This window comes from Cottoperca gobio, chromosome 10 (genome assembly GCF_900634415.1).
Source record: "Cottoperca gobio chromosome 10, fCotGob3.1, whole genome shotgun sequence".
In the NCBI taxonomy this organism is placed as follows: domain Eukaryota; kingdom Metazoa; phylum Chordata; class Actinopteri; order Perciformes; family Bovichtidae; genus Cottoperca; species Cottoperca gobio.
Window position 1 is genome coordinate 20,995,881 of NC_041364.1, and position 16,595 is coordinate 21,012,475.

The 16,595-nt window shown below is 41.0% G+C and overlaps 1 protein-coding gene across 1 annotated transcript; it reads right to left on the minus strand.

The window, feature by feature from the left end:
- Nucleotides 1–1,215: 1,215 nt before the first annotated feature.
- LOC115015097 (mitogen-activated protein kinase kinase kinase kinase 4-like) lies at nt 1,216–16,556 on the minus strand. Its single transcript, XM_029442257.1, has 14 exons — nt 16,391–16,556; nt 15,729–15,805; nt 15,408–15,502; nt 14,668–14,752; nt 14,378–14,545; nt 13,407–13,515; nt 13,083–13,238; nt 12,154–12,297; nt 11,530–11,664; nt 11,254–11,354; nt 9,812–9,961; nt 6,096–6,255; nt 5,455–5,594; nt 1,216–5,333 (listed from the first exon to the last, which is right to left on the minus strand). Exons 1-14 carry the CDS (start codon nt 16,554–16,556, stop codon nt 5,250–5,252), a joined length of 1,770 nt encoding a protein of 589 aa, XP_029298117.1. The 3' UTR covers nt 1,216–5,249.
- Nucleotides 16,557–16,595: the final 39 nt, after the last annotated feature.

The window sequence follows — 16,595 nt, forward strand, 5'->3', positions numbered from 1 at the left end:
TGCACAGCTCATACACAGGCTGGAAAAGAACAGTTGCAGCGTAAAAGGCAGTAACTTTTGAAAGCAGAATTAACACATTCTTCTAATAAGCAAGAAAACAAAGCCTTGATCGCTTCAACATATTCAGGTGTTTTGTCTCTGCAGCCTTTCTTAATGGTTAATGGTAGTGAATGTTAGCAAACATAACATATATTGCTGTGTAACTAACATTACAGTCTGTTCAAGTCTTTTCTACTGTGATAGTTACATCTTGTTGCAAAGTCCTCTAACAGATCATAGCAAATGTTGCTGCTTTGCATTAGCATTATTCTGCATCGTGCTTCATCCCGATTTCAGCAAAAACCAGCGTTGGGCCAATTTTGTGGTCTGTCTTCGAGACTCTTGATACTCTTAAATTGGTAAAATAAAGGTTTTTAATGCAATATCGATGGGTAATGGTATGCTTCATAGGATGAATCAGATAGGCAGCAGCTCAGAAATATGAGAGAGCAAGACAGATGTAGATGGGTAGAGGAGAGGGTTGAGCGCTGAGAGGAGACATGTTGGCAAAGTGAGAGGGAAAGAGTTGGAGGGAGAGTTGGAGCTGTGAGTCACCGCGGGCCCAAAACATAATTTCAACCAGTGGAAGGTGTGGGCGGGAGTGCACCGATCTCGCTCTCATTAGTGCAGCTGGACTCAAATGTTTGGCAGAGGAAGACGCATAAGTTTGTTTCTAATAACCCACAAAAATGTCCTCATTGTGCCTCCAAACTGTAGCTTTGGATGACGAACGGATTAACCCACATACATAATACATCATTAGGTGCGACACCGGCCCTGGACAGCTTGTAGCAGAACTGATTTCCATGTTGAGTCTAACCGCGGGATGAAGAACGATGACGTGATGCTGAATGGAACATTGAGAGTATGTCGAACAACGTAGAAAATAAACTAAAAAATGCCTTCAAAACCAAACAACATAAGTATAAGGTGTACAGTATAAGGACGGTAACCTGTTTTTAACATGGATATGCTTCCATTGCTTCATTACAAGACTGAATTCATAAATTTGCCAAATTATAAACCATCTGATAAAATCTGTCATGGCAATATAATTGCATAACAAAGATAGATCTGTGGTACTCAAACATTTTACATTATTGCTTAGAGTATGGACCTGAAATGAAAGTGATATGACATCCTCACAAACTGCTTCGTAATGAAATAATTAACGAGTTAGATCAAAAGGCCGTTTAATGAAAGGACTAACTTGTGTTCACTAGCTGCACGTGTCACCAGACAGCTGTGACAGAGTGTGTTGGATATTGGAGTGCTGCACATACAGGCAAGCTACTAAACATTGTATTGTACATTGTCCGTGTTCAGCATCGTCTCCTAGAAATGACGTTCCCGTACAATCAAACTGCATTGACAATTACGTTTCGAGGGATATGCATTTTGTCCTGGGTTACGTTTGTTTTTGCCGTTTCTAAACAAAGTCCGCGCAAGGAGGCCGTAGTGGATGGAAGACGGCCGTTTGTGTCCCGTGTACGTACGTACGTACGTAAGTTAACTCACGTATCATACTTACGTCACCTACACAGAATACGTAACTTAATATACGCAATTCAAGGTAACAAAACAGGTCTTATTTTAACCACGTGTTTAAAACTGCGACCGTAATCCAGGAGAAAATGCTTTTCCCTCTAAATGTTCTTTGGACGGGAATATACTTTTAAAGAGACATGGTTGTAGTGTGAATGTGAAGTGGAGCTGAACACACACAGGTGTGTCTGGACTCTGAAGTCTCAGCCCGGGTGCTGTGCCGGCCATGATTTAACAGCTGACCACACGCTAGCAAAGTGCCTCATTCTAAATATGTCATTCACATATACACATACACATATACATATATAAGACACGTGACTGTATTTATGTCAAGATTTTAAAATGAAAAATGTCAACACGTATATATCATTCATCCAACATGTATTTTGAGTGCTAAAAATGAAATGTATTTTCTTCACATTTTATTGCAGTTGTTGTCAGCTGCACACAGGAATGAAAGTCTTCTTACTGTGTACATACAGAGAAAGTGACATTGTGTTGCTGCTCCCCAAACCTCCCTGCTGTCTTTGACGTATGTTAGCGAGCAATGTTAGCTGAAAAGTATTGCAAGCTAGTTTGCTTGGTTCTGAAATACTTAGCTTCTGTAAACTAGCAATTCTTTTAAGATTAGTTTACACTCCTGTATGTAAATGCACTGTATCCATGTTAACTAGCTATCTGGTGCGGTGCCTTAGTTTCACACTGAAACAAACACTATGAAATGTGGTAACTACTTAGCCATTATCATTTTCCAGTTTAAAATATTCTCACAGAACCAGCTGCAATATTTATATCAAGTCCATAATAAAAACTCAAAGTATCACTGAATATAAAACATTTGGCGCAAATTTTGAAAGCCTGAACATTCAAGAGTAAATATAATATAGAGAAAAGTAACACAAAATTTAAGTGAGTTAGCTGTTTGAGCCAAATCTAATGGAGTAAACGGTATAATGTAACATGGACAAAATGCAAATTCACATTTGAAGGTAAACCCAATTATTTCCTCACTTCCCCTCTGTCTAAAGCGTACAAGTAAGATATTAAATATATCAACACGATCAACTTTAAATTGTATATATTGTGTTGCGATTTAGCGAGACATCATTCCTGGAAGATTCTTCAGGCCTCCACGTGTCTGAAGTGTTGGTCTGGTTGGCCTCTTTTCTACAGTCTATAATATTCTGTGGTGAACTCTAATTTTATAAAATAAAGATTATCTTTCAAAACAAATAGTCATTTGTGATTTGTTAATTATCTTACACAGAAGCCAATATATCAAAGCCTTCATCTTTGGTTTCTTGCTTTGATGCTCATTGTGTAAATGACAAAAAAAATAAAGAGCAAATACTCCACAACAGGCCCAGCTCATCACAACAGGCTCATAAAACTCTCAAGGTGTGCGTCCCAGGTTGGGTAGTGTAAGAAATACTGATCCAAAAGCCTACAGGCCATCAGTTATTTCTTCAATACTGAATACAGAATGGCTTTAAATGTCTCCAAACAAAACACATACAGAATACATGTACAAGGTGGCCATTGTGCAAAGAGCCCAACCTCTACTTTTTTAGTAGGAAATCAACCACAAAACAGAATTCACACGATACATTATTCGATCTTGGACACTTCCAGGAGCCTTCAAGTTCACCGTCAGTAGCTCATGTTCATAAACACTGAACTTTCAAAGAGCATGGAAATAACATTCATAAGCCTGATCATTATTCTGTACACACATAAAGATGGCTTGTCCTTTATAAAATATTTATAAAACAGTGCATCTTACAAGATTATATACATCCTAAACTGTACAAAAGAGATGCAGAAAGAAAATGATTCTAATCCTGTTTTGTATTTCGACTTGTGTTAAGACTCTTCAGGTCCTTGTTGTGGAATAATGACACTAAAATGACAGATCTGTGTTGGAGGGAATGCTCAAACTGGGACCTAATAAGACTGGAGAGGTACTGCATTAAGAATGTGCTAAACAACTACTCAAATCTTTTTTAATGCAAAATGTGCAACGCAGCAGGTGTCAGGGCTGTACCACATGTTGTTTTTTTTAACATTGAAAGCTTCTATTGAGGTTTTTAAATGAAGCTTTAAAAGTCTGTCGTCATGTTTTATGATGTCATTGCTTTTTTTGGGGGGGGAATTGTGGTAAAACAAATGCAATTTATGGTGCTGCTACACCGCCCCGTTAATACAGCCGCATGCCTCCATTTGTGTGCAGCAAGCGGGAGAGCAAATACTAATAATATAAGTGGAGCCTTATCTTTAACTGACACAAACACTGGGTTTAAACACAATGAATGGGAATACAACAACAGCAGCCCTACTAGTATCACATATCATTGTTGCCTAATTGACAACTAGTTTCAGGTGAGGCAGGGAGCAAAGTGAACTTCCATCTGATAATAAGGGCTGTCCTGATGAATAATCAAAAGTAATTGAGTTCTGACATTTTGCCTTATTATTAGTGGACAATATATGTAAAGGCTACAGACACAGTTCAACTTAACTGATTGAATCTATGCTGTGTGAGGAAAATGCATAATATGGTCTAATACTAGGATATGGAAATCTACTGAACTACACTACAGTACTACAGTAAGTGACTAATGTGTTTGAGTCCTTGAAATCTTCCAGCTGTGAAGAACAACACATTACTGAAGGCCTTCTAAACACTGCTGAGGTTTGGGACACACGTGGTTCATGGCTCTGGACATTGATTAAAGAAAACCATTAGGAAACATGTGTCCACTCTGTGATCCGAATCCACGACACAATGTAATGGGTTCTTCCTTGGCCCACGCTACACCCTTACACCACGTTTCATGAAAACCAAAAACATAACCTCATTGGCGGAAGTATAAATGGCGAGCAGTAGCTACATAGTATAGAATGACAGACAGTAGTTGTCCTACTGTAGTCCAAATGTTGGTCCCATCCCAGTCTTGGAGTGATGAAGGACTTCTGTTCTTCTACTTTCATCCCGTCCTTTAATACATGTTGCTTACATGACGACAAACCAGACAACAGCTGGACACCAGAGAAGAGACTTCACTCCCCTGGTCTGTCCTGGGAGAATAATTATCCAAGACTTCATCAGATGAAAAAGGAAGCAGTTGATCCAGTAACACACCGCAGCTAGGCATTGTTAAAGCAAATACGAGCAAATAACTGATGTACACATAATTAGCTGAGTAACTGATATGACGGAGGGTTAGTGATCCAGGAGAGGCGAGCTGAATGTGGAGCAGAGGGCCACATGTTCTCTGATGATCTGGTGCTCGTTAGACGTCGCCGCAAAATCAACTGAATCAAGCCGTCAGTTTTGCTGCCAGGTAGATTTCTGCCTTCCTACTGGGAAAGACTCCGGGTAACTACTGGAGTTCAGACATGAGAACATTTCTCTGCGTGCTTTTCACATTACAGATGCCGACACTGCTCGATCCTGTACCTTTTAATGCTTCGGTGGACGGGTGAGGTGGCAGTGATCCGGGCTTCAGTATTCGAGGATGGAGCGATGAATTCATTGATCGCGTGCATTTACATGACAAGACAGGGTGATGGATCCAGGAATATATATCAGTCGGCACAAATATTAAAAGGCGTCACCAGAATACTGAAGCAGTTGATCCCAGAGTTAACAGGTCCAGTCGTTACCAGCTGAACAGCGAGTTCTGCCCGAGAGTCATGAAGTAAATCTGACTGCTGCCTCCAGACTGCACCGAGGCAAAGAAGACCTGCGGCAGGAGAGAAGCGCAGGTTAAGAAAGTTTACAATATTTTCATAAATACATCTCACTGTGTTGCAGATTTAAGCAGATACTCAAAAGTAAAAATCTCGATGAAGTTGAACTCCTACCTTGTCATTCCTTTCACACAGGAACTTGAGTTTCTGGGCCTTTTTGTGCATGAATACACCCTCCAGGTTCCCCGTGATGGCCGACCTCAGCTCTATGGCCTTTTCTCCCCAACCCATCACCTGGTTAGACTGAAGGTAGGCTGGGGGAGGAGGGGGAATGTTGGGGAGAAAGGGAGAGTGAAAGAGGAACACAAGTTATATTGTTATGAGGAAACAGAAATAAAAAAAGAGAAGTTGGTGTTAAGGTTTGGCTACAGGACGAATATATCGGCAATCCGCAATTGACTGAGTACGTCGGTATTTTGTTGTTAGGCAGATTCATTTATCCCCCGCCCCCCCCCCCCCCACACACACACACACACACACACACACACACACACACAAACACACACAGAAAATGTAACGGCCAACCGTAGTGTGTCTGTGAGTAAATATATTCTCTACACACAGACGCACTACCATCTTATTTTTAGCGCCGCCTGTCTTCCCAGAATCTGGTTCAGGGTAAGTCCCCAGTGCTCAGCACAGCTGCTTATCTGGAACCAGTAAGACAGACAGCACGCCACGATAATGACAGCCGTAGCTGTAACTTAAGAGTAGGATCCAATTGTTGAAGTGATGTGTGTATGAGTGAAACTTACCGACCGACGCAGGCATCTCCCCCCACTGCAGCACCGTATCCTTGGTGATGCGGCCGTAGGTGTCGATGTAGACGCCCTCGTCTTCATAACAAACCAGAACCTCTGTTCCAGCACTGTTTGGCAAAATGATGATGGCATGGGGATGAATGGAGCCCTGGATCTATGAAACAAACACATTGAACACTATTTAGAACAGATTCAGTGTGTTTCAGCGTTCGGACAATGTTATCTGACAGAGACTTCCAGTTGCAGAATCAAAGAATAACGTTCAATTGTCAAAACACAAGCAGTAAAGCCGACCACATTTAAGAAACAAGATGACAGAGAATGATCAAAAAACGGCAAGTGTTAAAAAAAGAAACACAAAAACAGTTCAACAAGTCTTGTGCATGAAAGCACTTCTGTAACACTTTTTAAAGCGACGACTACTAAGTTCAGATTTCTCTGACCAGTTCAGAAATAATTATCCAACAGATTTGGAATTTAATCTCTGAGCAGTTTAGAATCATTTCTCCACACACACCAGAAACACGTATGTTCAGTAACTGCAGCCCACGTCTCAACAAACAGGGGGTTCCTGCAGCAACACAGCTCCTCCAGGGAAAAAGAATGAAGTTAGACGGCGTGCAAGTATAGTTTATGCCAACGCGTTTCATACATTACCAGAGTGTGAGCCACCACAATCCTGAGCACCAGGACAGGCATCCACAGACGCAACGCAATCTTAATCCTCTGCCTCGGAATCAGCATTGTTGCATAGTTTGCAGGCATCAGTGGAAGATGCTTGTATGTGTGTGTGTGAGAGAGAGATTATTTAAATAGATGAGTGGTGCATTGTGATTGGGAAATAGAAAAGTGTGAGTGAATACGTTTTACTGTTGATGCAGGTGGGTGAGTGTGGGCAGATGCACACATAAGAAGAGAAGATGTGTGTGTGTGTGTGTGTGTGCGTGTGTGTGCGCGTGCCTCAGAGTATGGATATAAAGCTACAAAGGAAGCCCGGGAGTGTTAAGTGTCCTCTGGAGTACTCAGAGAAAGTGAACTATGAGGATGTCTGATTGTAAGCGAGTGTGTTGAAAGCTTGTCAAAGAGAAAAAGAAAAAGGGAGAAGAAGCAAAGCTGGAGAGCTGAAATGATATCGCAGCAGCAGCAGTATAAGGCACCAGTGTAGTCAGGAGCTGTGTGCACACTGGCTTTATACACCAGAGGAGCAGTGAGAAAGAAAAAAACTCTCAGAAGGAGCAAGGACACACACAGTTACTGAGGGCGAGAGAAGGAGGACAGGGAGGAGGTATTTTTAGAGCTTATTTCTCATTTCATGTGTCCGCCTCTTCAACTAACTCCCCATTCTTATAGAAATAAGCACACACTCATGGTGGCTGGGGCAGTGTGTGTGTGTGTGTGTGTGTGTGTGTGTGTGTGTGTGTGTGTGAGTGTGTGAACGAGAGAGAAAGGTGTTGAGGACGATACAACTCTGGATAGAATCCCTACACTGAGGCGAGAAACATGTAGAAGAAATGGCCTTCATCCGAGTTAATGATACTGAACATTTGAAAATCGTTGCATTTCACAAAAGAACTCCAGTGACAGAAATACAGGCATATTAACTAGGCTGAACCATTTGGATAAAATATCTAATTGAGTCTGTAGAATACGGTTTGTGGGCCGGGACCTCTCTGCAGCACCACAGTCCCTTCAGAATGGGATTTTGCACATATATTATTATATATAATATTGCACAAGCCCGTATTGCTCTTTCGATGAAATTCAGATGAATTGTTCAGCCCTTATATTAACACGCATCTAGTCAGCAGACAGAATCATCATTAGTACATTACTATTTATTCTGTGGTCTCTACACTGCATTAGCTCCTCACTCCAAACTTGTAATATATGAACTAATCTAGTCACTAAAGTCCTCAGGTTGACCTCCGTTTCTTGAACTATGACAGAGATCCTAAATGGGACATTGTCTTCATCGCAACATTATTATAATATTATAAAAAGATAAGGAAAATCTTACTACAAACCCTTAAACAATAGAAACCAGAGGAACCTGCTGCAGCCACCCTCTCAACACCATACGTACAGAGTGTGCAGTGCACAGGCAGCAATGCTGCTTACACTTTATACTGTAGGAGAAAAGGGTTTCATATCTTAAGTTTAAATACTTTGCCATATCCAGAACTTCAAACCTCTCTAGTTCTTTCTAAACACATTTGAAATCAGATGTGCGAGATATGACTCAGCGGAGGCTACGCTGAGGTTTACATGCCCACATACAGAAGAAAGATGAGCTGTGTTCCAGCAGTGGGCCATTTGTTCACATTTACACACACAAATTCAGTTTGGAGATGAAAGATATTCTAGAGACTTCCACAAGTCGTTATAACTCAAGGAAGTTTGAATTTTATAAATATATTTCACAAATATTAGCAACACATATCATGATGCCTGCGTTGTTTGCCAGTATTTACCAGTGAACCCTCGTATTCCAGCATCTCACACCGGTGTAAGCTCTAGGATTCTGTGGACTTTATATATTATTTAGATGTCTGCCTGGAGTCTCTTCTCCATTACAAAACTATACCTGCCGACAGAGAGTACACTGCTTGTGAAAATTGGCTGTAACTTGATATCAGAAGCTACCAAAAAAGTTTCGCCATGACAACTGATTCACAATTGCTGGTCCCTTACAAGACATGAACAAGACCAAGAGTTTACAGCCACACGAGCTTCTCTGTTAGCATGCTCAAGTTAGCATGCTAACACACGCTAAATGACAATGCTAACATGCAGGTACGTAGTTTATCATTCCACCATCTTAGTTTAGCGTGTTAGCATGCTAGCGTTTGCTAATTAGCACTTAACGCAAAGTACAATGGAGCAGGGCTGTAGTCCAAAGGAAATCTTGGTCAACTGAAATTCCACCTACACATCGACGATAAAAGAGAGCAATGACTGACATCTGCAGACTTGTGAGTGGGAGGAAGAGGAGGAGCAGAAGTGCATCCAGAGACACCGAGAGGAGTGAGGTGATGTGGATGAATAGAGAGATAACAGCTGATGATAACAAGACAAAGTAAACGTCAGGTATCATAGAGAGCTCCAGCTACACAGAGTAATATCTATATCATGTACACCTCAGAGATCGGAGAGATAGATGTACATATTTATTACCATCTAGTATTTGTATTAAAAAGATTCACTATTCCGGTGACCCTTTTTATAAGTCTGATCCAAAGAGTTTCTCCCTCCTGTGTTAATGAAGAACAAGTGTGACGTCTAGCCAGGATCTGAATTTACTTGGTTTTTCATATGCAAAGAAATAATTCCACCTGTTTCAGAGATGAATAAAAAAGTAAGTGAGATCAGATCAGATCCCTTGTTGCCTCTCAGGATTCCATACTTTTCATATACAGTTGCTATAAAAAGAATCTCGTCCTCTTGTTCTTGGCATTATGTCACAATGATATTATATAACGATATGAGACTAAACTGATGAGCACCTGATTTTGGGGAAATACTTTTTTTAAAAGAGAAACATTTTACCAGACTAGTTCTTATTAAAGTGTCGCCAAGATATTATCAGTCTTGCCTTTAGAAACAACTACACATTTCGGGACTAAGCTACAAACTTTGACCTTTTTAGAAATAATCTACAAGCAGACAGACGAGCAAAGGTAGTGATGATAAAGAATATTAAGTAGGCTTACATGTGTCGGCAGGTAGAGGTCGTAAGGTGTTCCAGAGTCGACATCAATGGCGTGGAAACCAAACAAGGAGCCGTAGATGACCTTTAACCTCTGACCTTCCTCCACTGTCAGGTCAACAGACAGCGGTTTTTGAGGCAGCGACCTAAATGACTGGATTGACATGTACACAAATACAAACACGTAACCAAAACAACTTAGTAGAGATAGCGTGAACACGTCAAGTGACATTTCAATCATTACAACACACTGAGAACCCCGTGTTATAGCACTCTATCATATTTAGTAAATCTCATTTAAACATTTTTAAGTCAGCCTTGACTTTGTATGTTCTGAGCCTGCAGGACATTTCCATAATAACTTTTCTTCTTGGTTATTTGTTCTCCGTCTGTTGTTCGTCTGTGAGAGTTCACTTGACCTCGCTGTATATTCCCCCTGTGAATATACTTGTATCTCCATGTCTGTGAGAATTCCTCCTAACTTGATATTTTGACTGAAGGGTTCAGTTGACCTTCCACCTGTTGAGATAATGCTATGGGAGGAATATTCACAGAGCACTCCCACACTCCTTGTGGTCGGTACTCTCACTGCGTGTGTGTATAAGTAATATGTATTTTCTATTGTTCCGGTTCAGACTCTGCTGCACTTGTTGCTGTGGGAACGCTGTCCGGTTCAGCTGTTTGAAGTCTCTCTTTTGACGATTGATTAATTAATTTAATTAATTGATTAACTTGGTTGTAACTTCATTATTTACTCACCTCTCACCACACCCAGCATTCCAACTGCTACATCAGTACATACTCAGTGACATTGATAATGTGAAGATCAGTTGCATAACAAATAGGTACCCTACTGTAGTCGTGCTATTACTTCCACAAGGTGCTATACTTTGGGCCTCATCTGCAGAGAGAGGGTTCAACTACGTCGAAGAAAAAGTAGCTCAGGCCACGAAGGACGCAGAGAACTGGGACACAGCTCTGCTGAGAATGTGTGTGTGGCTCTCATAGCCTGGATGTGTCTGTAGAAGTGACCCTGTTAGATTTGTTTGTCCATGTCTATGAATGTGATGTCCTAGATTGTGCAAAGATGTGGGCAAACCAGAAAAAGCTAAAGGAGGACAGTGTTGTTAACATGTTGGGGGTTGAACTAATCGTGGAGGGAACTGAAGGAATTAGAATACGAGCTGAGCAGGTTGAACGTTGGATGTAACTTGATAAGAATTGATCCTCCACAGAAGTCTGTACAAAGCTTCATGGCAGCCCGTCTAGTATTTGGGATAATTCCCTGGTGACCAGAGTTGGAGCTCTGCAGCTGAAGTGGCTGAAGATCGTTGTATAACTTGCACTGCAGTATTCTCAGTATATGTTGCTTACATCGTCGTTCCTTTTCTTTCTCTCTTGTCAACACAGAAGACACATTTTCCATTTGGATTCAATGATACCAACCTTGAAGGCCATGAATTTGTGGTAGGGTTTGGGGGCCCAGGCGTACACCTCCACTGCATTCTTCAAAGCAATCACTAAGAACTTTATCTTGTCGTAACGCACTGCAGAAACAAGATGGACGTAAAGACCGTAAGAGGTTGACACCAGATTACTGACTGCACACGTGGCTCTCAAAGACAAAGTCTACGGAAACAATACTTGTGCTGGATATTTTGTTTGTAGTTTGGAAAATCTAAAATTGTACCACTCCATGTTCCCTTCGCAGCGTGTACTTACCAACTTTATAGTGTACGCAGCCTTCGAGGTCCCCTACTGAGGTCCAGCCCTGTCTCTTCTCCACCTCTGGGTCGTTGTGCAGGATTTTATTCCTTAACCAGGACAGGTAGTACAGACGGAGCTTGTTCTTTTTACCTGCAGACAGAGAGATGGAGAGAAGGGTGAAGATGAAGACAATACCCTGGAGTACTTGCTCAAGGGCACTTGCGTCCCTTTGTAGTCATTTTGCTTGTCTTTTATGTTGTTTTGTGTCTCTTTGCAGCAGTTTTGCATCTCTTTGTAGTTGTTTGGGTCTCTTTGTAGTCGATTTATGTTTTCTTTGTGGTCATTTTGAGCGTCTTCCTGGTTGGTACGTGCCTCTTTCAAGGACATCTGGTTAGTGAAGGCCACTTTAAGCTCCTGGCCTGTGTCCAGTAACCCTGTTCAGTAATCCATCCATGACAGTGTGTATTAATGCTGCTAATGTTTCATTTGTCAACTGCGTGCTCAACATTAAGAATCTAAAATGACGCCACACTGCTGGTTCTACACACATTAGCGACTGAAGAATATGATATTGTCCTTGATATAAGGTGCTGTATATGAAGGCTGAGTCAGTGTGTTTGTAACCTACACTACATGTACCTGAGATGGTGATCAGAACATTCAGTCCTTCCAACACATCCATCTGCTGAAACCTTCGTCTGCTGATGAGGGAGTAGACTTTCCCCTGCCCGCTACGATCCAGCAGCCACAGACCGTTCTCTGTCCCCACCAACAGATTCACACCTGCAGAACACAACAGACCCGACATCACCAACATGCTGCGTCATGCATCCATCTACAGTATATGCAAAGCATCAGTACATCTGTTTATTGGTGTGAAATCCAAAGTAAACATAATATGGACATATGCACACCGTCACACAAACCCAAAACAAGTCAATAAAGTTTCTTTTCTTTGAAGAACAAAGTGAAAGACTCGTTTGTTCAGCCTCCTTTAAGGCTGTACCAAAGGTCATTGTTTCAACATTCAAAACTGCTTTTGAGGTTTTCTAATGAAGTGAAAGTGATTCATCGGATAAGTTGAGTTAATCTTTTTTTATTAAATCAGCTTTCTTTATTGAATATAACTCGTCAGTGTGTGCCTCCCTTTGTGTGCAGCAATCAGGAGAGAAACAGTTCTTTGACCGCAGAGAACATTTGTTTTTGTTTTTGAGGTTAAACACCAACAAATATAAATTGAAGCAGAATATTTCGTTGGATATAAACATGTTATGAATTTTGGAAACGATTACATCTCTCTTTTTATAAATAAATGTAGACTTTTGGACTTTACGCTCTGAAATTATTGGATATGTTTGGATCACACGAGTTGGAACAAAATGCTACGCAGCCAACATCCTAAAAAAAAATAATATAAGTGTAGCCTAATCCTTATCTGCAACCGTATGAATGAACAGAATTAATGAACAAAACATCTACAATACACACACACACACACACACACACACACACACACACACACACACACACACACACACACCTTTAAAGTATAGTATAAAAGCACAAACCCCACAGTCCAGCACAGAGAACCTCAGTGTTGAATTTCTTCTTGTACTTGCGGATCTCTGGAGTGTCGCTCTGCGGTCGAATGTTGGTCGGGTTCACATTCACCACAGAACCCTTCCTGTGGTTCTCTCTCTTGATTTGCTCACCCTTACTGCCCACTACACGTGGACAAAACAACAACAATATGCACAATGTGGTTAAAGAAGTCCAGTGTTCTCTCATGTAAACTACTTCTAGAAAAACATCTAGAAAATATCAAGTCAAGTAATGTGTTAAATGCATAACTCTGTTGTGTATAATGTATGTGAGTGTTTAAATGTTCTCACCAGGGCTCTGTGGTGGCAATGATATGGGGATCAATCTTGGATCGATGAATGACAGGAAGGAGGAAGAGGAAGATGAGGAAGTGTTTTTACCAGTAGGACTGCTGACCGCCTGATGATGTATAACAACAAGAAAAAGAGTTTATTCCACACCAACATTTATATTGTTTGATTTTGGCTGCAGACGCAATATCACACAAATCCTATTCACGGCCCTTTAGATCAGTGACAGCAGCTCTGCAACATCAACATCAACTGTAAGGTTCACTTTCAAGCCTTATTTCATTTCCCTCTCGAATTATTATTGATACAAAAGCTTCTAAATGTGGAACCTGAGCATCTAAACTGTGCCACCAACGCCCTCTAGTGGACAAATGTAACACATAATCTTATTTGTATCCTACTGAGAGATTTGCTTCTACTTGTTCAACCTTTGTTGCACTTATTCTCACAAAGACAATAAGCTGTTTTAAAATATAAAGCCGAATTAAAATGAACACGTCCTCCCCCTTTCATTCCTTCAACCGCCCTCTTAAGATCGGTGTTGAGATATTCGCCCGAAAACCTTCTTTTATCCATGTTTTCCATAATATTTAAAGTAGGTTTGTTTTCTCCTTCTTTTCTTTTGAGCATGAATCTCTACCAGAGCTGGTCCTAAGACAGACAAGAGGACGTTTGTCTCAAACTGATGTAAAAACTCTGATTGAGACGCATATTCTTAAAGTTCTGTATGTGTCCAAAGACTGCTCCTAACACCTGAGTTATATCAGCACATCCCACATGTCTTAATGCTGCATTCAGAATAAGGCTCAATTTGTAATATCCAAACTGAATATACTGTTTACATGACCAGTATCAAATTCAGAATATTTAGAGTCATATTGGGAGTAATAGTGGAATATTCGTCTCTGATATCCAACCACGGACCTTTGTAATGTGTCGATCCGACTGCACACTCCTCCTAATAAACTCACGTGTAGTTCCTGGTGTGTGGGGGTCCGAGGGGCTGTGGGTGACTGTGAGTAGTTGAGTTCACGTGTTCGCTGCTGCTGGCCCAGTGCATTGTGGGTAGGACTGGAGGAGGAGGTTTTCTGCAGAAGGTCCGGTAGCATGTAGGTATCCTCTGAACCTACCCGAGAAATCTGCAGGACATAGTAAGAGACAAAGTATGAAGTGAGGGGGGGGGGGGGGGGGGGCTAACAAGGCATAGTAGGAGGAGGAAAAGGAGCGGTGTGTGTGTGTGTGTGTGTGTGTGCATTGGTACCTGATTAAGATTATGGTGAGGTTGCAGCACAATCCCATCAGGTATTCCTCTGAAGTATTTCCCCTTTCCATTGGACAGGCCAGACCTTGAAATGTACAGACAGGTCGAGATTTTACAAACAAGATCGATACATCCTCAAAATTAATGGGGATTCTTTTCTATCTAAAAAAAAAACCCTAGAAGAGGAATAAGTCATGTCAAAAGTAACAATGTATTCTATTTAACCTCACCATAAACTCACATAAACGCAATGTATTACAGTAATTATACAATTCACTTTAATGACACGTTTGTGGAAATGTAAACTGATGACACATTTAGATTGTTTCACGGTTTAGTTGGGACAATACATCTTAAATTAAGCCATTAGAAGTGTGCATTTGAAAGTGTGCATTTTTTTATAAATGTGTCAATTAAAAAAAACATTTAGTTTTGGGTTTAACTTTTAACAATTCCACAAACAGGGTTTCTCAGTAGATGCGAACAGAATTCTGAGTAAGCATTCAAACTTTTCTCTGATTCTTAATATTGGTTTCACAATGACATCTTGCGACAGGCCATGTTTCATAACTGTGTCGTCAACAGTGAAAGAATGACTCAATCTTTCTTCACGGTTAGTCCCTGACAATCTCATGTTCAGTGCTTTGAATATTAAAAAGGAAAGATTCGGCGAAATCATGCCAGTTTTAAACAATATAATAAACACGATGCAATTATTATACTGATGATGAAGAACTCACCTGTTTCTGTCTTCGTCATCACTGCTGCCGACCTCGTCACTGGACGAGGAGTATTCTGTGGCCTTGTTAAGCCGAGCCAGAGCAGATCTGACACCCTGCATGACGGAGGTGAGCAACAATATGAGTGAATGCGGTCAGGTGAGTCAGAAAATAGACTTTTGTGTTGTACAGATAATGAGGATCACACATGTCAACATCTAAAGAAGAGGGGTTTATGGGAAATACTCTGAGGTCATTTTAAATGTAGTGTAGCAGGGGAACTGTGCATGTTTTGTGATGATGCTGCTCCTCATTGTCAATCTAGATCAATGTTTCATTTACCTGTGTGTGTCCACTGGGTACGTTTTCCTGTGTCCTCCTGTGCTGCTGTAGACGAGGACTCTCCAGCTTGAAGTAGCCTACAACACACAAACGTAGCCATTAGTTACATTACATTAGAAGCAGTTACGCAGCAGGGTGTTGTGAGGCAAAGCACTCTACCACTACCAGATTGACATGAGTGGTGAGAGGTATAATTACCATAGACAAATGAGGCCATTGTGAAAAACATGGCTGCCTTTACTGGCCTCTACAGGGGACCTAACATGGTGTATCACATCCACTGTAACTGTGGAGCCACTGTATGTTGGAGGCACGCTAATGGACTTAAAGCAGGAACTCTGTTATATTCCCTGCATTGCACACATACTTGTAAAATACACACATAATAACTTGCAACCACCAATAACATACATACCATCCAATATCAACATCCATGAAACAGCTGTAATTAGTTCACTGTGGATAAGAGCGTCTGCTAATTGACCTGTAATGTAATGTAACTGGTGGGGTTGAAGGGGAGCGACACCTTGTATGTAAATGAACCAATTGAATTAAAAAGAAAAGAAAAGGTGAATTAGCTTTAATCCTGCATTAATTGTGGTATAACAGTCCACCGGATAAACGTCAGTCTGATATTAACTCCTTTTAGCTCTCGCACAAACTCCTGAGGGAAATATCTGTGTCTTTAGCTGCTAAACGCCGCACAAAGTTCCTCAGCAGGTATCCACCTCTGTTGGGTGCTGAGCAGGACGTGTACACAAAGACTCTAAAACTCTGTGGAGCTGAGAGAGCGTTGGGAGATCCTTCTTTGTGACCACTCTGTGTCATTTAATCCTTGACACAGAGATAGATAGAGAATATAGAGAT

Excerpts from the sequence above, each read along its gene's own strand:
- LOC115015097 (XM_029442257.1), bottom strand. The coding sequence starts at position 16,556 with ATGACACAGAGTGGTCACAAAGAAGGATCTCCCAACGCTCTCTCAGCT. Across the intron at positions 15,503-15,728 it reads TACCCAGTGGACACACACAG|GGTGTCAGATCTGCTCTGGC; the intron begins GTAAATGAAACA and ends TCCGTCATGCAG. Across the intron at positions 11,355-11,529 it reads CTGCGTACACTATAAAGTTG|TGCGTTACGACAAGATAAAG; the intron begins GTAAGTACACGC and ends TTGTTTCTGCAG.